The sequence below is a fragment of the Sinocyclocheilus anshuiensis genome, unplaced genomic scaffold (genome assembly GCF_001515605.1).
Source record: "Sinocyclocheilus anshuiensis isolate Anshui unplaced genomic scaffold, SAMN03320099.WGS_v1.1 scaffold535, whole genome shotgun sequence".
Lineage (NCBI taxonomy): Eukaryota > Metazoa > Chordata > Actinopteri > Cypriniformes > Cyprinidae > Sinocyclocheilus > Sinocyclocheilus anshuiensis.
This window is the reverse complement of record NW_015551063.1, coordinates 989,206-1,011,586: the sequence shown is the minus strand read 5'-3', so window position 1 is coordinate 1,011,586 and position 22,381 is coordinate 989,206. Positions and strand designations below refer to the sequence as shown.

The following is a 22,381-nucleotide window of genomic DNA, read 5'->3' as shown; positions in this document are numbered from 1 at the left end:
AATTATCAGTCTTCAGTGTCACATGATCCTCCCGAAATAATTCTAATATGCTTATTTGCTGCTCGAGAAACAATTCTAATTATTATCAATATTATACATTTTTGTTGAAACTGTTATTTGATGAATAGAAAGTTCAAAAGAACAGCATTTATGCAAAACATTGATGTCTAAATGGCTGGATTTGTGACATTTAGATTATTGTGAAATTACAAAAATAGTAGTTTGACCTGTACCTAAACGTTGATTTGTGTTTGTTTTTTTTGTTTTTTGGCTTTCAGGCGTGTGGTGAATATGTTCCTCAACATAACCCAGCTGGGCTTCTGCTGCGTTTACTTTGTGTTCCTCAGCGACAATGTCAAACAGGTAAGAGAGCTTTAAATACAGAAGAAGAGACATTTTTCAGATTTCAGTAAAGGTTTTTCTCACATTCAAATAATACTCTTCAGAATCACACAAAGCATAATGTCCTTTATTTTCATATTAAAAAAATAATAATCCAGAGAAAACAGTAGTGTTCGTGTAGGCCAACTGGTAGAACATGATACTGTTTGCTAGATTTAATTCACAGTGAACTTATAAACTTTAAAAACAATATATGTTCCTTTTAGATAAAAGCTTTTGTAAATGCAACAGAAATACTATGAGCAAATTTACTCACCACAAGAGGGCAGCATTGCGCTTCAGTTCTCTTGATTAAATAACCTCCCAAGTTTGCTTCCCCCAACAAAAAGATGTACTTCCTTTCTATAATTTGAACTTACAAATGTAAAATTCTCTGTCAGGTTGTTAAAGGAGCATTGTTACTGTCATCAAAGAATCTTTCCATTTGCTTGCATATTGTAGGTGGTTGAGACCGCAAACGGGACGACCGTGAACTGTCACAACAACGAAACCGCAGTGATTGTCCCCAGCTATGACTCTCGCCTCTACATGCTCTTCTTCCTGCCCTTTGTGATCGTGTTGGTGTTTATCCGCAACCTCAAGTACTTGGCTCCTCTGTCGTTTGTAGCAAACATTTCCATGTGTATCAGCCTGGTCCTCATTTACTACTACTGTCTGACGGTAAGACACATTAAACACACAACACACACTTAATATGGTGAAAGTGTTTCAGTGTATGGCCTGAATTTCTTACAAGTTACATTTCATATATTGTATCATTCTTTATAGTGTTTAGTGTCACGTATGTTACTGTAGCCTAGTGCTGGGCGGTATACCGGTTCATACCGAATACCGGTGTTTATTTTTGTTATGATATTAATTTTTTAAATACCGCAATACCGGTGTATGTCGCTTAAACAACGTTCGGAACGCGACACTGTTTGAAAGGGGTCCCTTTTCACTGTTGCACTGTGGTGAGGGAACAGCTGTATGTGTTACTAAGCGTGAAAGTTCCGAAACTGAAGCTGTAGAACTAATAGAACGTGATGACACAGAAGAACTCATCCACAATATCCACATTGACTGCCACAAATATCCACCGCCCGCTGCCATCAGCTCCCACATCTCACACACGAGCGCGACTTTAGCACTAGATTTAGCAACTTTCAGACCCTTTTAGCGGCTTTTTTCCATAGAATATTCATACTGACTATACTGCAGTATTTCCTCTCTCAATCAGTAGAAAATATGGTTAACACCCAGTCATGCATGAAAAAAAATATACACCGTCATGTACCGTGAAACCGTCAGCCGTCAGATGCTGAGCTGACCCAGGTATATGTATATATATAAAAAAAACACTATATATGCATTAGATAACAAAATAGTAAACAAATTTTTGTTTATTTTAAACGCATATGTAGCACAGATACACTTTTCAAACAGAATGTTTAAAAAGGTTTGCAATAGATACTTTGCTCCAAGCAATCCTCAGGACCAAGACCTCTCCCCGGGCTGCTGATTGAGTCTAAGATGTTATGGATGAAGAGTTAAGTTTCAATGACAGGTTTCAGGGTTGTTTTTTAGAGCCAATTTCATATTGAACAGCTTTAAATGCTTTTATCAGACTCTCCGCCTGTAATCAGCAGGGCAGCTACTGAGAAACAAGCAAGAAGGTAACAGAATTTTTCAGTGAGGAAAGAACATTTGTCTTGGTGGAAACAGCAAGGGGAAGCTGGCTCGAGATTGCAAATTGGTTTGTTGTTTGGAAAACATTTTTTTGTAAAGAGTCAAGGGTTTCAAAAATGCTTACAGAGCTGCCAAAGGACATAAAACGTTTCCTCTAAATGCATCTTGAACCAGTACAACATGTCATACAATCACTGTAAATTTATACTGTGAATTGTATTCATGATTTCATTTGTATAACATTTGTGCTCCAAAAATTATTTAAAAATCGGATTTATACAATGTGTCCGAAAAGTCTGAGACTTTGTAAATATAAAAGTTCTATTATATAATCATTTTTATCACAAAATTTGACATATGTAAATAAAAAATATTTACAATGTGTAATTAATAAGAAATATTTAATATAATGACTGTTTAACTATACCTATTACCTATAACTATTAATTATAACTATTATTAAGTGTGGGGTCAGTAAGATTTAATTTTTTTGTAAGAAATTAAAACTTTTAAGGATGCATTAAATGTATCAAATGACAATAAAGACTTTGTATAATTTTATAAATATTTCTATTTCAAATAAATGGTGTTTTATTCATCAAGTTTCTATTCATCAATAAATGCTGAAATAAAAAAAGTATCATGGTTTACAGAAAAATATGAAAGCACACAACTGTTTTCAACATTGATAATAATTGATAATAAATTGAAATGTTTCTTGAGCAGCAAATCAGCATATTAAAATGATTTCTGAAGGAACGTGACACTGAAGACTGGAGTAATGATGCTGAAAATTCAGCATTGCATCATAGGAATAAATTATATTTTCAAATATATTCAAATAGAAAACAGTTGTTCTAAACAACAATAATATTTCACAACTTTTACTGTAATTTTGATCAAGTAAATGCAACAGAAAAAAACGAGAAAACGTTAAATAGAAGCATTTTCATCGTCTCAGGCTTTGGGAGTCCACTATATATTCATGCAACCTTTTTTTTTATTTTTATATTCATAATGTCACAGACTGTCAGACTTTTTTTTTTTTTTTCTGTTCCTTCTTTGCTTTGTCAGAATATCCCATACCCTATCAACCTCCCGCTGGCAGGAAGAGGAGTTGACTATCCTCTCTTCTTTGGAACAGCAATATTCGCCTTTGAGGGAATTGGAGTTGTAAGTTTTTCTTTTGCTCTGATATTTTGCTTGTCACCACAGAAAAATTATTCAAGTGAAAAAAGTTCATTTCAAAAAGGTGTCATACTCCAACTTCATCAGGTGCTCCCACTTGAGAATAAGATGCAGAATCCCAGAAACTTCACCATAGTCCTGTATCTTGGCATGGGCATCGTCACCACCCTCTACATCACCCTGGGCACCATTGGCTTCATTGGCTTCGGAGAGCATATCCGGGGCAGCATCACTTTAAATTTACCATTGTGCTGGTGAGTGCCAGGGAATCTTTAATGTTTATTGTGTACTAGTCCAATTTATTTATTGTTTGTTTGTTTGTTTTATTGATTTTGTTGATTATGATGATTATTATGAAAAAGAAACCGAAAACTGAAATTATACAAGACATTACAAAAATATAATGCACAAAAGCTATCCTGATTTTTAGGATGGACATGAGACTAGTATCCATGCACAATCATGCTCAAAAAAAAAAAAGAAGAAGAAAAAATTACAATAAATTTTATTTCAAATAAATGCTGTTCTTTGAACTTTCTATTCATCAAAGAATCCTGAAAAAAAATGTATCATGGTTTCCACAAAAATATGAAGCAGCGCAACTGTTTTCAACATTGATAATAATAATAAATGTTTCTTCATATTAGCATATTAGAATGATTTCTGAAGGATCATGTGACGCTGAAGACTGGATTGATGCTGAAAATTCAGCTTTGTCATCACAGGAATAAATTACATTATAAAAAATATTCAAGTAGAAAACAGTTATTTTAAACTGTAATAATATTTTCACAAGATTACTGTTTTTTTTTATTACTGTTTTACTGAAGACTGGAGTGTTGATGCAGAAAATTCAGCTTTGCATCACAGGAATTGCATAAATTACATTTTAAAATGAATAAACGTAAATAAATATTTTTAATTGTAATAAGATTTCACAATATTACTTTTTTACTATATTTTTGATCAATTAATAACAAAAAAGTTTTTAGTAGTGTAAGTGATAAAAGTGCACAATAATAAAAACTAATGTTGTTTCTAAGTTGATTTCAGATTCTCAGTTTTAGGCTTATTCACTTCAGGCGAATACAAAGAAAGCATTCTGAACAGGTCACTGAGCCCAGGTGACAAAAAAGCTGACTGAAAATACTAAGGAACTGGGAACAGACCCAAATACACCCATTGACATCAGTGTTTCTTGCTGACAAACTCCGGAAATAAATGCTGTTCTTTGAACTTTCTATTCATCAAAGAATCCTGAAAAAAAATGTATCATGGTTTCCACAAAAATATGAAGCAGCGCAACTGTTTTCAACATTGATAATAATAATAAATGTTTCTTCATATTAGCATATTAGAATGATTTCTGAAGGATCATGTGACGCTGAAGACTGGATTGATGCTGAAAATTCAGCTTTGTCATCACAGGAATAAATTACATTATAAAAAATATTCAAGTAGAAAACAGTTATTTTAAACTGTAATAATATTTTCACAAGATTACTGTTTTTTTTTATTACTGTTTTACTGAAGACTGGAGTGTTGATGCAGAAAATTCAGCTTTGCATCACAGGAATTGCATAAATTACATTTTAAAATGAATAAACGTAAATAAATATTTTTAATTGTAATAAGATTTCACAATATTACTTTTTTACTATATTTTTGATCAATTAATAACAAAAAAGTTTTTAGTAGTGTAAGTGATAAAAGTGCACAATAATAAAAACTAATAAGGAGCAAGGGAACAAATGACAAACAGGAACCATGACAGAGAATAACAAAATAAAAGACATGAAAACCTTAATGTGAACAAAACCCAAAACAGACATGACAGTTATCGGTTCCATTTTTCTACTGAATTTTACAGTGTATAATGAATATTATCAACTTTTTTCTTTCTTTCAGAATCAGAATCAGAATCAGAATCAGAAAGAGCTTTATTGCCAGGTATGTTTACACATACAAGGAATTAGTTTTGGTCACAGAAGCTTCCACAGCACAAACAGAATGACACTGACAATACAAGACACAGATGATAAAAAGAATAAAAATAGGATAAGCAAATAGGAAATAACAATATACAGAAAATTAAAAAAAAATACACAATATACAAAATAGACAATAGATGGTATTTGTGTGTACAGGTGTGTTATGAACAAATGCAAGGAAATGTAAAAAGAGGTATGTGTGTTAAATAAATAAATGTATATATATATATATATAAAAAGTTGTTTAGTTGTTTCTAAGTTGATTTCAGATTCTCAGTTTTAGGCTTATTCACTTCAGGCGAATACAAAGAAAGCATTCTGAACAGGTCACTGAGCCCAGGTGACAAAAAAGCTGACTGAAAATACTAAGGAACTGGGAACAGACCCAAATACACCCATTGACATCAGTGTTTCCTGCTGACAAACTCCGGTGCAAAGGAGAAGCTGTGGACTCTATGCAAAATTGCAGAAGTGTCAGTCTTGTGTTGCTATTATGGTTTAGTGATTGATGTGTCACTCCAGAGGCAAATGCTCCATCATAATAATATTTCACAATATTAAATTTTTTCCTGTATTTTTGATCAGATAAATGCAGCCTTGATGAGTATAAGAAACCCCTGTAAAAAAAAAAAAATAGTTCTGATCCCAAACTTTTGACCGGTAGTGTATGTGTGTTAAATAAATCAATGTATAGATAGTGTTGTGTATTACACGTTTATTGCCAAGTTAACTGTTCATGAGATGGATTGCCTGAGGGAAGAAATTGTTCTTATGCCTGGCCGTTCTGGTGCTCAGTGCTCTGTAGCGCCAACCAGATGGCAACATTTCAAAGAGGAAGTGGGCTGGGTGTGAGGGGTCCAGAATGATTTTGCCAGCTCTTTTACTCACTCTGGATGAGTGCAGTTCTTGGAGAGTGGGGAGGGTTGTACCAGTGATTCGCTCAGCAGTCCGGACTCTCCGCTTCAGTCTTCTAAGGTCTGATTTGGTAGCTGAGCTGAACCAGACAGTTATAGAAGTGCAGAGGACGGATTCAGTGACTGCAGAGTAGAGCTGTATCAGCAGCTCCTGTGTCAGGTTGAACTTCCTCAGCTGGCGAAGGAAGTACAGCACTGCTGTCTTCTTGACTACGGAGTCTATGTGGAACTCCCACTTCAGGTCCTGATAGATGGTGGTGCCCAGGAACTTGAAGGACTCCACTGTTGTTACAGTGCTGTCCATGATGGTGAGTGGAGGGAGTGCAGGGGGGTTCCTCCTAGGGGTGTATTGGTTCAAATTACTCACGATTCGGTTTGTATCACAGTTAAGTCACCGTTTCAGTACGGTTTGGTTAGGGTTATTGCTATGTTTAGGGAAAAAAGGACTATACTGTCAAAGAAAAATAAAGAAAATGAGAACAAATAATCTAACTACAAGCAACAGCACAAATAAATACAATAGAGCAAAGATACAAATATAATGAACAGTGCTTTTCAGGTTTTTTAGGTAGGTCTAACATTAGTTTTTAGGTACAGAAATTGAAGTAATCAAAAGTAAAATAACATTGCATATTTGACTGTATGTATAAAAGATTAATCCTTATTAAAGTTACAATCAAGATCCTATCAAGAGCATGCAGTGAGTGATTTCCTTGTCTTTTGTTGTTTGATTAACATTAAAAACTTTAAGACAATGCACGGATCCAGTACACTGATACTGTACGTTCAGCTGACTATGTCTGCTAGGATACTCGCCAAGACAGGCATGTTATAATTTTTGTGTGAATTTGTCCGTTCAAGCACAAGACTCTATATTTGCACGCTCTCTGAGACACGAGTTTGGCGCTTCGGATGAGCGCAGCACACATCTTCCCACTGTACGCGCAAGTACTCATTTGCATCTGGCTCTGGATTGTTTAAACTGGCAAGGCTTAATGAGTTTAGTTTAAACGCAGATAGCAATGTGTGCTGTTCAGGTCTCACCTGCGCACATGTGCTATCAACACCCGGGTGATGACGGCATAACTGACTGGTCATATTCCAGCAGCACTCGCATTGAACAAAGTATACAATGAGTGACTCGTTTATCCAAGGTGTTTTTTTTTTTGTTTTTTTCTCGTTGCTGTTGTTGTAATGTATTGGGAAGCCAGAATACGTATCCATCGACAGAAACATATATTAGCCGAACTCTGTCTGTTTAACGTGTTGTTATTTTTAAGAAGCCATATTACAGATGCGTTGTCAGATTTAAGTTGAACGCAAGTGCGTTCTGATCCATGGGTGGAGAACGGTACGGTTAGTTTTTTTTACCGAGAACCGTTACACCCCTAGTTCCTCCTGAAGTCCGCTATCATCTCCACTGTTTTGAGCGTGTTCAGCTCCAGGTTGCTTTAACTGCACTAGACAGCCAGCTCTTTAACCTGCCACAGGTCTCTAATCATTTAGTCCTGTAATTTTGGGTTTCTTTGGGATGGGAGCTGAACCAGACAGTTATAGAAGTGCAGAGGACGGATTCAGTGACTGCAGAGTAGAGCTGTATCAGCAGCTCCTGTGTCAGGTTGAACTTCCTCAGCTGGCGAAGGAAGTACAGCACTGCTGTCTTCTTGACTACGGAGTCTATGTGGAACTCCCACTTCAGGTCCTGATAGATGGTGGTGCCCAGGAACTTGAAGGACTCCACTGTTGTTACAGTGCTGTCCATGATGGTGAGTGGAGGGAGTGCAGGGGGGTTCCTCCTAGGGGTGTATTGGTTCAAATTACTCACGATTCGGTTTGTATCACAGTTAAGTCACCGTTTCAGTACGGTTTGGTTAGGGTTATTGCTATGTTTAGGGAAAAAAGGACTATACTGTCAAAGAAAAATAAAGAAAATGAGAACAAATAATCTAACTACAAGCAACAGCACAAATAAATACAATAGAGCAAAGATACAAATATAATGAACAGTGCTTTTCAGGTTTTTTAGGTAGGTCTAACATTAGTTTTTAGGTACAGAAATTGAAGTAATCAAAAGTAAAATAACATTGCATATTTGACTGTATGTATAAAAGATTAATCCTTATTAAAGTTACAATCAAGATCCTATCAAGAGCATGCAGTGAGTGATTTCCTTGTCTTTTGTTGTTTGATTAACATTAAAAACTTTAAGACAATGCACGGATCCAGTACACTGATACTGTACGTTCAGCTGACTATGTCTGCTAGGATACTCGCCAAGACAGGCATGTTATAATTTTTGTGTGAATTTGTCCGTTCAAGCACAAGACTCTATATTTGCACGCTCTCTGAGACACGAGTTTGGCGCTTCGGATGAGCGCAGCACACATCTTCCCACTGTACGCGCAAGTACTCATTTGCATCTGGCTCTGGATTGTTTAAACTGGCAAGGCTTAATGAGTTCGCAGATAGCACAGATAGCAATGTGTGCTGTTCAGGTCTCACCTGCGCACATGTGCTATCAACACCCGGGTATAACTGACTTAACTGACTGGTCATATTCCAGCAGCACTCGCATTGAACAAAGTATACAATGAGTGACTCGTTTATCCAAGGTGTTTTTTTTTTTGTTTTTTTCTCGTTGCTGTTGTTGTAATGTATTGGGAAGCCAGAATACGTATCCATCGACAGAAACATATATTAGCCGAACTCTGTCTGTTTAACGTGTTGTTATTTTTAAGAAGCCATATTACAGATGCGTTGTCAGATTTAAGTTGAACGCAAGTGCGTTCTGATCCATGGGTGGAGAACGGTACGGTTAGTTTTTTTTTACCGAGAACCGTTACACCCCTAGTTCCTCCTGAAGTCCGCTATCATCTCCACTGTTTTGAGCGTGTTCAGCTCCAGGTTGCTTTAACTGCACTAGACAGCCAGCTCTTTAACCTGCCACAGGTCTCTAATCATTTAGTCCTGTAATTTTGGGTTTCTTTGGGATGGGGATGATAGTGGAGCGTTTGAAGCAGGCAGGGACTTCGCACAGCTCCAGTGATCTGTTGAAGATCTGTGTGAAGATGGGGGCCAGCTGGTCAGCACAGGTTTTCAGACAGGCTGGTGTAACACCGTCTGGGCCGTCTGGGTTAATCGATCCATGGAGATAAGGTCAGAATGGGTGTGGGGTGTGAGACAGGGTTTTTCAAATCTGCAATAAAACTCATTCAAATCGTCGGCCAGTTGTTGATTCTCTACAGTGCTGGGGGATGGTGTCTTGTGCTTTGTGATGTCTTTCGGTCCTTATAATGATGCAAGGTCATTGGCAGAAAACTGGTTTTCCAGCTTTTTGGAGTAGCTTCTCTTAGCCACTCTGATCTCCTTTGTCACTGTGTTTTTGGCCTGTTTATACAAGATTCTGACCCCACTCCTGTAGGCATCCTCTTTTTTTTAAGTTTTGCTGTGTACCATGGTTTGTCACTAGCTGCGTTTCCATTACCCTTCAAATTGCGCAAATTGAAATTGCGAATTTAAAATACGCCTATTGGAAACGCGTCAACTTCGAAAAAATTCCCATATATAGCAAAAAAGCTTTTACGCTCGCATGAGGTGCTTTTTCAGGCAATTCGAAAAAGGAATATTTCGCAAAATTGCAATGGAAACGTTTTTTTTGCATTTAAAGGTCACATGGCATACGTAAAAAGCCATATGATCATTCCTCATTGTAATATAACCTCCAAGAAACACTTCATATGTGGCTGCTCTCAAGTATAAGGCCTGCCATTCCCTGCCATTAATTCTTAGACTATTTACACTGCACACGTCTGCGGCATGTTACGGCTCCAAAATGGCCACCGGAGCTGATCGCGGCCACTCTAGTCAACGCTTGTGTTACAAGTCGCGCCACGGCACGTCCCAGAAGCTGCTCTCCGCGCTGCTTCTGTCAAGATACATGCATACGCCTCCTTCGATTAAATATAATGGCTAGTGTAGCCAAAATCCGTTGCCATGACTTATCGCGAGAGGAAAAAATGTAGTTTTAGTCGCATAACATCTGTTAATGGAAACGCCGTCATTTCACAATACTTTTTTATCGACATTTATAAAATATCGCCAAAGTTTTGCGCAAATCTGTAATGGAAACGCGCCTATTGTTGTATGTTAAATAAGTCCTAGTACGAATATACATATCCTCACTGAAACAGATGTATGATGTTACAGTTTCTGTGAATTCATCCATATTGGTGGCAGCAGCTTCAAAAACACTCCAGTCAGTCCAGTCGAAGCAGGCTTGTAAATCAAGCAGGCTTGAAAGACCAGTGGCCAGTTGCATAAACATAGCCACTATGTTAAGACTGTGTCTAGTTTCATCAACTAGTAGCTAGCCAAGAGGTAATCAGACTTACTTTTTGGATTCAAATTAGACCATTCTCCCTTTTTATAACTGACTTTAAAATGTTATGACCAGTCTTAAAGAATAAAAATTAGATGACTAACTTTTTAAGACCAGTCTAAGCGGTTTATATTCTATGATTCTGTGATCAGTTCGACATCAGTGGTTGCAGAAATAAATAAAAAAACATGTCTAATGTCTGTCTGTTCTATAGGTTATATCAGGCCGTGAAGCTGCTTTACTCTTTTGGGATCTACATCACTTATGCGCTGCAGTTCTACGTGTCAGCAGAGATCCTGATCCCACCGGCGGTGGCGTGCTGCGGTCCCAGATGGGCATTGATGGTGGACCTCAGCATCCGCGTGGCTCTCGTAGGCCTCACATGTAAGTCGTGCTGCAACAAAACCAACCTGCAGAAATGTACACAGAGGTACGTATTTTTATGAGACTGGGTTGAACAAAACACCTTAAAACAACCAAAAACCTCTTCACTCCAGCAGTCTTTCAGCTAAAACCATCAGCCGTTGAGCCGCTTGCGTCAAAAGTCAGGAGCGTTTTCAATGGCTCATTTGCTTCTGCACGCATTCATGCACGTGTGGAATTGTGGCTCAAGATTGTTCAGCCACTTCACAGAACATTTGTCATTGTTAGAAGTCTATTTTTACCTTTTGTCACTTCTTCTGAAATAAGCCGGACCTTGAACACAACTGCTAATTTTTTTCCGCATGTGACTCAGCCGTGCGATAGATGTTCAGATGGGGTGCTGGAAATGAGGTTTGTGTTTTGGTTGCACGAAGTAGGTGGGTCGCATAGTGTGGTTGGATAGTGAACATGAATGTGTGCCTCTTTATCTGTAAATGAAGGAAATCATGCCTTCTCTTTTAAAAATTGTCGTGAATGGCACACGTGCTCAACCAGATCACTCTACTTACAGCACAACAGCCTCTTCCTAGCCGTTTAAATATATTTTTAGAAATATCAAAGGTTAGTCCTTTGTTTTTAGTGGTTGTATTGATTTCCCTTCAAACGTGAGGTTGTTAACCCCTGTTTGAGACATGAGCAGCAGCTGATAGTGTTTTCTTCACTAGGAGGCAGTCTTGAGCACTCCTTCATCTTGTTAACACGGATCCCACTTACATGAACAGCCTATTAATCTTAATATACTTTACTTAATCTCAGGTGTCACATGAGGATCAAACATGTAGATTACATACTAATGCATGTTACTGCTAGTGCTAGGTTTCATTTTCATAATTCATCGTTTACCCAATATTTCTTTACACCACTTTTCTGTCTTAAAGTTTTGAGTAAAACTTCTGTCAGGAACATATATTAAAAAAATATGAAAACCTGCACAAATCATTTAGATGGTAGAATATATTCATATGATTCTCATACTCACCAAGGCTGCATTTGTTTGATTTAAATTATAGTAAAAACAGTAATACTGTGACATTGTTGCAATTTAAAACAACTGTTTTCTATTTTTAGAAATAGGTTTTAAAATATAACTTATTACTGTCAAGACTAAGCTGAATTATATAGAATATAAAAATAAAAAAGGTATTTTTTCCTCACAATTCTGAGTTTATATCTCACAACTATCACAATTCATTTTTTTCTCAGAATTTTGAGATGTAAACTCTATCTTTATGTATATCTCACAATTCTGACTTTTTTTGTCAAAATTCTGAGAAAATATGTCAGATTTGCAACAAAAAAATCCGAATTCTGAGATAAGTCTCCATTAACTTTTTTTTTGTGTGTGTGTGGCAAAAATAGAATAGAATTACTCTGGTTTTATCATCACGGTAATCATGGTAAAACCCAAAGTTTTGAACAAAAGTGCAATTTCTATATATTTTATTTATTATTTTGTTCGATTTTTGGGGTAAAATATGACCCAAACATGTTCTTGACAGGTTTCGGGAAATTTACTTTTGTACTTCTATTATCTGATAATGTGTAGCATGCCTGGAAAAATATTTGTTAATGGTTTGAAAAGCACTGTATGAAGAACTAGAGAAATCAATATGCTCCTAGTGTTCCTGTGTTGTTGCTTGTGTCGGCCTAGTAGCTTTGAACTGGTTTAAAGGGGTCATATGATGCGATTTCAATTTTTCCTTTCTCCATTTCATTACACCAAATGCACAAAATAATGTTCTTTTTAGCAGCATCATATGACCCCTTTAAAGCAGAAACATTAAAGCAGTATTCGCAGGAACCATTTCAGCGGTCATGTTAATGGATTTCAAGTGTGGAGGGAAAATTGTCAGCATTGTGGTGTTGGCATGGAGTCGGATGTGCAGCTGCGAGATTATATTTGGTAATTAGTTAAATTGAGCATTGTAAACATTGTTTTTTTGCAATCTCCCGTGTGATAATGTCACTGGTGACATGGGCAGCAGGGGCCTTTCGAGTTTAAATCGTCCAAGGCATTGTGCTTGATGTTTTTATTTGACTTTTTGAGAATAGAAGTGAATGAAAATGTCATGTGATGCATTAGCTGTGATGTGAAATGTAATGAATGTTTTTTCATACATGACCCAGTGTGAACACGTGTGATATTAGTGGATATTACTAAAGGACAATAACATAAATCCCACACCTTAAACAACTTGAGGGTGAGTAAATGATGACCGAATTTTCATTTTTGGGTAAGTTTGTGTGCAACTCTTTTTCCTTATTATCAGTTACTGGGTGTAAGGCTTGATTGTGGGTTGGTCAGCTTTCTGAATATTAATCACACTGATTCACACAGGATGAGTTTCTGAGGTGAAGATGCCATCAAAGCACCTTCACAGTTCATCACACTTTATGTCGGGCAGTTACAAATGGGCATGTCCAGGAGTGCCTAATCAAAGCTTGTGCTGACCGCAATCTGTTGTCATTTCCTCAGAATGATACTTTGACAGAGTGCTGGACGCTCCACTAACCATTTAGTTCAGACGGTCTTCAGCTACCAGACATTTTTAGCCATTCTTCACGCCCTCCATTTGAATGTCACTGACTTCAGGTCAAAATTGTGGAGCCAACAAATACAGTTAAGTTGACAGTCCTTTCTGTCACAGTTTTCATATTGTGTACCTCTGTCAGATTATTTTTTTTATCTCTGCAAAAAATACTATTTTCTTAATCGGTTGTTGTGTCTTGTTTTTAAAACATGTTATAGGTACTTGAGAAGCAAAACTGCATAAAATTGGTATTTTTATAGTATAATTGTCATTGTGATTTTATTTATTTTGTTTTTAAAAGCGAATTATTTAAAAAATGTAGTACCATTCAAAAGTTTGTTGTCAGTAAGATTTAAAAGAATTTTTTTTAGAAAGAATACTTATATTCAGCAAGGATGCATTCAATTGATCAAAAGTGACATTTATAAACTTACAAAAGATTCATCTAAGAATCCCAGTAGCCCCTTACTGCAGAACACAAGATCCAGGGGGCGTGGTTGGATCCACGTCTAGGGGGTGGAGATTGGTAGGTTTAGGGGTGGAGATGGGTGGGTTTGAGGACCATCTCAAGAATCCTAAAAAATGTATCACAGTTTCCACAAAAATAGTAAGCAGCACAACTGTTTGCAACAGTGATAATAATCAGAAATGTTTCTTGAGCAGCATATTATGATTTCTGAAAGATCATGTGACATTGAAGACTGGAGTAATGATGCTGAAAATACAGCCTTGCATCACAGAAATAAATTACATTATAAAATCTATTCAAATGGTAAATAGTTATTTTAAATAAATAACTAAAAATATTTTATAATATTACTGTTTTTAATGTATTTTTGATTCAATAAATGTCAATTTGGTGAGTTGTTTAAAATCTTGCAGACCCCAAACTTTTAAATGGTAGTGTACATTAAAAAAGCAGTTCAGTATTATTACTTTTTAAAACACAGGACATATTTAGAGTCATTCAATTAAAACCTTTCCATATGAAACATAAATACGACAAGGAAGAGGTTTTTGTCTTTTTTTTTATCATGAATGCTATTTTTTAATGGGTCATTGAGCCATAAATGCAACCAAATTTCTTGAGGTTTAAAGACCAATCAGTCAATGGGGGGAAAAAAAAACTTAATTCAAGATATATAGACCCTTTTAGGGCCGACGTCACAATTACGTCATCGCGCTAGCTGGAGGCAATACAAAGGGGAAACTGGAGGCGACCGATTCAAACCAGTGCAGATTCAGCTACATAAGGAGCTTAAAATATCGTCTTATTGTGATGTTGGGTGCCAGAATCGACGTAGTAGAGGCTCCAATTTTAAAGCATACCTGCTGCCACCGCCAGACAAAAAAAACGACGACAGCTGTGGTTAAATGCGATAAAACGAGCGGACTGGACAGAAACGATAGTCAACAATGCTCGCGTTTGCAGCACACACTTCTTGTCAGAAAAGGTTAAATAAAGAATTGTCTTTTGTTGTTATGGATTATGGTTTGTGTTACGCGTCTAAAGATTTCTTATGCATCTCACGACTATGAAAAAATTCAAAATTAGTTTCTGGAATTTTTATTTCTAGAAAATATTCACATCTTAATTTAAATGTACTCTATGTAAAGTAAAGGTAGGTAATGTCACTGTAAAAGACAATACTTTATTGAACCTTTTCTGATAAGAAGTGTGCGCTCAGAAAACAACAGGCCAATCAGAAGAGAGGCTCATGAATATTAATTAGCCAGGCCAAAATCAACCTGTTCTCAGCAGAGCTCCTGAGAGAGGAGCTGTAAAACATATATTGAGATGGTTTTTGGTACTTATACCGCAAATATATATTCTTAAGGATATCAAAACCTAAAATAAAACTCCAGAAAGGTGTAAAATATGTGACCTTTAAACTTTCTTATTGCAACAACCCTCGATACCTCAGTCTTTGTTTTTTCCAACTTTTGTTCTGGTTTGCAGCTTCGCTGGAAGTTTTCAGTCCATCGGGATGATCTCAGTGTAAGCATAGAATAAAGTACAGCGTTCTTCTGTCTGCTCAGCAATTTGCATCAATATTCACTCTGTAGCATTAGAGTCTTAACTCACTTCCTTCCTTTTTTAATTCGGAATTCAAAATCAAACACTGGAGGCTCTCTGCGTTGGCTCATTGAGGGCAAACAGGATGTGGCTGACAGTGCCTTTGTCTTGGAGATGAAGAGGGACCAAGAGTGTTGGATGTGACATCTGAGTCAAAGATCTGCAGAGAGAAGCTAGAGGGCTTCATCTAGTGTGCAGAGCTGAGGCTCTTCTTCCTCCTCGTATGATCACAAGTGTATGCAGAATCCATCAAAGGCCAGCAGTGGCTGGGCTGGGCTGTGCTGATAGTGCGGATGCAATAAGCATGTGTCGCAGAGAATAGCGTCAGAAGACAAGAACACTGTGTTTGGCAAGAGGACTGATCCGTTGTGCTTCAAGGGCTTCACTGCTGTCTGACATATAGTTGGCATACAGAATTAGTTTATAGAGCTGTTTGCGCAAAAGAGTGGCGTCACTTCAAAAGTAGTGTTCGGTTACAGAACATACACATATATACATGCCAGAAACACGTCAACATACAAAATCCAAATCCGTATGTGAGATTGGGGTTAGTTGTTCCAATGGAAAGTTGTCACAAGGACTATATTTAAAGTTTGTCACAAGTTTTAAAGGAATAGTTCACCCAAAAATGAAAATTTGCTGAAAATGTCCTCACCCTCAGGCCATCCAAGATGTAGATGAGTTTGTTTTTTCATCAGATTTAGAGAAATGTAGCATTACATGCCTCTGCAGTGAATGGGTGCCGTCAAAATTAGAGTCCAAACAGCTGATAAAACATCACAATAATCCACACCACTCCAGTCTATCAGTTAAGATCTTGTGTCACACTTCTGTGTATGTTTCGCAAAAGAAAGTCATACAGGCTTGGAATGACATGAGAGTGAGTAAATTCTCACAGAAGTTTCATTTTTGTGTGAACTATTCTTTTAACAACACAAAAGAATGACAGTCTTTATGTTTAAATGAGAGATTCTTCAGCTTTTTAGGAAACTGTCCTGGTTTGTTCGGTTCAAACGCCGCAGAAGTAGGACGGATTGCTCATTGCTTCTAATCAAGCAGTTTAAAGATTTAAATGCCTTAAAGGAATATGCAGAGTGTAAAATCCCAGTTCACTTCAAAAATCATCTGACACACACTGATAAAGTTTATTTTGCATGCTGTATCAGTTCTTATAAATTCATGAGCCGTTGCACAGTTTGTGTTGCGATATTCTTTTTAAACAAGTTTAATTGCTTCAGTATTTCTGATAATCTCTTAAGACAAATTTTGGACTGTCAGGAAACTGTTCCTCTCTGATCTGATGTTTTATTTTCCTCTCTGTGCTTAGTTTTAGTTGTTCTGGTTTTGGTGTACAGAAAAATGAAACAGATTAAAGACTTATTTGCCATTTTTCAGGCTCATGTTGTGATTTGATTTCAAACCAGACTTCAAAGGAACACATACCAGCTTACCAATACATAAATGCTTTGCAAATGCTGCTTTCCTCTTTTCTCCTAATTAATCTTTTAGGCTCTATCATTCTTTACAATTTGATTTAATTGACATGCAGATTCAAAGGAAAAGTGTGTTTTCCATTTCAGTACGAGTAAGTGACACCAAGGCAGATATTCTGAGACAATAGCTAAAGGAAGTTATCTCCTCCACTTTCACCAGAACGAGAGCAGTTGCTGAAGCGTGGATGCAGCATTTATATTGTCTGTTCATCCCTCTTAAAGCTGAATAGTCTGGTTCTGGCTGTGTGCATTTCAGCTGAAGGCTAATTGACATGTCATGAGCGATTCTCTATAAGAGCTAATTAAACTCTTGGGGCTTGTGTTTTTGTATTGAAACATATTTGAGATGGAAATGACTTCAAAGATTTCTAGCTTTGCTTCTTTTTGAGTTCAATTATTTTTAGTTGTTCGTGCAAATGCATGATGTTTTGACATGGAAATGGCACAGGCTATATTATATACACTCTTTCCATAAAAGGGATTATTTATTTATTTATTTTTTTTTTATATATAGCTTTAAAATTCTTTTATTATAACATTTTAGTTATGTTGACATAGGGATGAATTTGAAACTATTTCATTACTTTGGTTTGAGTGGTGCCACTTTTGCAGTTTGCATTTGCATTTTTTTTTAAAAGGAATTGTTCACCCAAAAATGAAACTTCTGTCGTCATTATGTCATCACACTCACCCTTATGTTGTTCCAAACCTGTATGCAATTCTTCTGTTGAACACAAAAATAGAATGTTGGTATCCAGCTGACGGTAGCCACTGAGTTTATAGTATGGAAAAAATACTATGGAAGTCAATGGCTACCGTCAAATGTTTGGTTACCAACATTATTCAAATTATCTTCTTTTGTGTTCAACATAAGAGAGTCAGTCATACAGGTTTGGAACAACACGAGGGTGGGTAAATAATGACAGAAGTTTCATTTTTTGGTGAACAATCCCTTTAAATCAGATGGATTCTGATTGGCAGCCAATGTTTTGGCAGCTGGGAAAAAATCATTCTGAAAGTGATTCCAACAATATTGTTATTATTGTGTGACTTTTTTGTCATAGACTCCCTATTGTCATAGAATTAGAACAATTAAATTAGAACGATTAAAACTTATTGTCTTTGGCATGAACAGCTCTTTTCTAATATCCCTGTAACTAACAGAAGTCATTTTTCTATTCATTCAGTCAAGTCAATCATTCTCTCAGTCAAACATTCCATCCTGTTTAATAAAGCAACAAATATCGATATAATGTAATTTCAGAAGTAGGTTAAAATAATACCCTCATGTAAACAAATTAGTAATATTGTAAAATATTTAATTACAATTTTTAAGTAGTTGTTTTATATTTTCATATAATTTAAAATGTAATTTATTCCTGTGATGCAAAACTGAATTTTCAGCATCATTACTCCAGTGTCACAGGATCCTCCAGAATTCATTCTGATATATTGATTTGCTGCTCAAGAAACATTTCTGATTATTATCAATGTAAAAAAAAAAAAGTTGTTCTGCGTAATGTTTTTTTGTGGAAACCTGAATCTTTTTTTTTTCAGGATTATTTGTTAAATAAAAAGATCAAAAGAAATAAACTTTTGTAATATTATAAATGTCTTTACTGTCACTTTTGATCAATTTAATGCATCCTTGGTAAATAAAAGTATTAATTTCTTAAAAAAAAAAAAAAAAAACCAATTTTTTTAACAGTAGTGTACATACAAGTTAGAATTAGCAAAGTTTAAGTGCCGAGTTTGAATAGAGCATATTAATGGATTTATTTATTTTTAATAGAAACACTTCTTTAAATTTAAACAGAAAAATATTCATTTTTGTAGAGTTGCAGAGCTCAAAATTTACTACATAATGCAATGTCACATCTGGGGCCATTATCTTTCATGTTAGATGTGCATTTATTAAATGATCTGGCTCATTTTTCCTGTAGTGCCCAGCAAAACAGACCAAAGAAAATTAAGTAACTAATACTTCCCTCTCCTCATATGGCCTCTTTCTGAAAGATTGAAACTGTCAATCAACTTGTTCACCTTAGAAACTAATGAGAGCTTCTCAAGGTCTTTTGATGTTGAGGCTGGGCTGTAATTGGTGTGTCAGTATAGGGACTGTATAGTTGTATCTCTCCAGATGAATGAGCTTATAGATCTGCACATCCCTCCACACTCATCCATCACCCCAGCTGTATACAGTACTTAGATGAACCCCATAGGCCGGGGAAATGCACTGCAGCAGATAAAAAAGCAGCACACTGTTCGACTGCGAAGAGACCATGGCCATGATGCGCTCCATCTATGTTTGCCAGTGTCTCAACTGAAGGATACTTGATCTGACTGCGGTTATAAAACATGCAGCAGTTAAGCGGTGGTTCTTGAAATCACGAAACCTTTTAAGAACATCAGTCACTCTACAAAAACAGACATGTGTATCATAAAGATAAAGCTATCATACGCCCTCTAAAAGTCACTAGGAAATGAGATCCTGCTATATTTAAGGCAACAAGAATATGTTAAGAACATAAGAGTAATCTAGCATTTGGCCTGAAAGGATGTTAAAGTCCCTAGGTTACCTCGTCCTTTGGCTCATGATCACAGACCCGGTTGTGTAAAGTGTTTTTCTTGCTATTTGCTTTCAAATTAATGAGGTCTTATGAAAGTTGTTGTCCTGTTCATCTGTTGTGAGCCTTATTAATTTTTTTCCTTTATTGAGGTTGAAGAAAAGAGCACAGTGTGTAGACGTTAGATCATGCAACCAAGCTATTATGAATGGTACACAACACTATGTTACAAAAACCATTGAGCTACTGTACATGTGTGCTGTCTGCTGCCAACATCCTCACTGAAACAACCTCATAAGTGACTGATTTGAAACGCTCTACACAGGCAGCTACTTGCATGAAACACACAGCATACTTAAAGTTGCCCTATTATGCCCCTTTTTATAAATGTAAAATAAGTCTCTGATGTCTCCAGAGTGTGTATGTGAAGTTTTAGCTCAAAATACCCCACAAATAATTTTTAAAGCTTGTTGAAATTGCCACTTTCGGGGTATGAGGCAAATGTACCGTTTTTGTGTTTATCCCTTTAAATGCAAATGAGCTGGTGCTCCCGCCTCCCTTTTCAGAAGAGGGCGGGGCTTCAAGAGCTCATGCTCCGGCATACCGGTGTTACGGTTTAACTGGTGGACTTCACATTGCTTGCAAATGCAATTGTTAACTACCACATTCCTATTTACGATCATTCTTGTAGCACGTGAAGGCATCATCAGTGAAAACAGGCAGAGACAATGGTAGCTTTAGCAACATTAGCATTACAGAGAGCCAAGAAGCTCTTTTGGAAAACAAAATATGACGCGTGATGCATAATTTGTCTGGACGTTTGTGCACGAAGCGTTGGTATCGATCCCTTTTTCAGAAGCAACCTTTGCACAATTCCAGCGCTGAACTGACCCTTGTTTGTGAGGCAGGCTGGCGTAAAATAATTAGCACAAACATATAAGACTTTTCCGTTTTTTCCCAGGACATATCCTTCAAAAATGAAATTTAGCCACCGTGTTCTCAGCGGTCTATGATGACTCCTATGTTCGTTGGTGCATCCTGAAACACAATACTTGTAATGCCTCTTTGGCGCTGACATTGTATCTCCAGCAGCTACAGCAAGAAAACAGTAATGGCGGACTGCTGTTTCTCACTCAGGGTGGGGTCTATGCTAATAGGGCAGAGAGTGTCACAAATGGGCGGGACTTTCCCGAGTATGACGTCATAATAGGGAGAAATCTGGAACCGCTTGTTTGGAGAGACCGTTTATGATTTATTGGGTTTATAAAAAAATGAGTGGGTGGATTTTTACCATTATATGCTGGTTGTTTTCACACACTGCGGTAGGGCTGTGCAATTAATCGCATGCGATTAATTGCACAGCCCTACACTGTGGCCACACAACTGTGTTCAAATACCTTATAAAAGTGATTTTTGTATTCTATGGCACCTTTAAAGGAATAGTTCACCCCAAAATGTGAATGTTCTCACCCTCAGGCCATCCAAGATGTAGATGAGTTTGTTTCTTAATCAGAACAGATTTGGAGAAATTTAGCTTTACATCACTTGCTCAGCAATGGATCCTCTGCAGTGAATGGGTGCCGTCAGAATGAGAGTCCAACAGCTGATAAAAACATCACAATAATCCACAAGTAATCCACTCCACTCCACTCCATCAATGAACATCCTGTGAAGTTAAAAGCTGTGTTTGTAAAAACAAATCCATCATTAAAACATTTTGACTTCAAGCAGTAAGCAGTAGCTCATTATCATTTAAAGAGACATGCACCGAACAGCTCGCAGTGAACAGAGCTGTTTTTGACCAGGTAAAATGGGTGTTGTTTTACACAACATGTTGCAGAAATTTCATGAAGACCCTAAAGAATCATACCAACTTGTGGAAAATGGGCATCCGACGTCCCCTTTAAAATCCGTCTTATGGCTGGAATGCACTACACAATTTTTGCCCCGATTTTCCCCTGATTTGGATAAGTTGACGCTAGTTGCTGAAAGTCAGAGCCAGTCTGCAGATTTTTTGACAGATTTCATAGAAAATCGCGTAGTGTATGGTGGTCACAGACTGTGACGTGTGATATTTGCAGCCGAGTTTAGAACTTGTTGTTTTCATTTGTCACGTGTCTCCTAGCAACAAGGCACACGTTTCTGCATGAGTTTGTTGTGAACGGAATGACTTTAAAGTCTGGTAGTGTATGATCCTCAGTCATTTAGTGTATGATGGCCAGTTTTCCTCTGTGACTATTTCGGTAAGTGAATGACTGTATGATCTGTTCAGGTTTTAAAGGTTGTGTAGTGTATTCCAGCCTTTAGGAGACATTTGATAGCTGAAAGACATAGTTCACCCAAAAATAAAAATATATATTTAATCATTTACTCACCCTTGTGACGAATTTCTTCTGTGGAACTCAAAAGAACATGTTTTGCTGAAGGTTTGCTGAACTATGATGTTTTGAGAATTGCGCGCAGGATCACCATTGCAGCGCATCTGAGGGGAAACAAGACAACAACAACGGCGTGCACGTGTACTTGATTTACTGTAGTTAGTAAACTTTATTTAACATAACATTAATGCACAAATGAGATATATTACATAAATGCCTGATATGCAGTTTATGCAGCTTTATGCACCTGATATGCAGTTTATGCAGCAGAAATAGAGATTAACTCACGGAGTCATGTAAGATAATCCGTCAAGTCCTGTCCCAATAAAGACGTAACTTTGCGTGAATTAAATAATATGCAGCCATGAATG

The 22,381-nt window shown here is 36.8% G+C and overlaps 1 protein-coding gene across 4 annotated transcripts in view; it reads left to right on the top strand.

The window, feature by feature from the left end:
• Positions 1 to 22,381, top strand: part of LOC107662007 (proton-coupled amino acid transporter 1-like) — a 43,953-nt gene that overhangs the window by 3,635 nt on the left and 17,937 nt on the right. For 2 of the 4 annotated variants that reach the window (XR_001631161.1, XM_016451849.1), the window contains exons 6-10: positions 279 to 363; positions 844 to 1,062; positions 3,145 to 3,243; positions 3,346 to 3,512; positions 10,756 to 10,925. Coding sequence is in view for 3 of the 4 variants with exons in the window: in XM_016451849.1 (XP_016307335.1) it covers positions 279 to 363; positions 844 to 1,062; positions 3,145 to 3,243; positions 3,346 to 3,512; positions 10,756 to 10,925 (740 nt within the window). In the remaining variant the exon portion in view is untranslated. Of the gene's footprint in view, positions 1 to 278; positions 364 to 843; positions 1,063 to 3,144; positions 3,244 to 3,345; positions 3,513 to 10,755; positions 10,926 to 13,091; positions 13,148 to 13,440; positions 13,572 to 22,381 lie in introns of those variants that run through there. The other 2 variants (XM_016451851.1, XM_016451850.1) reach the window with 2 other exon arrangements.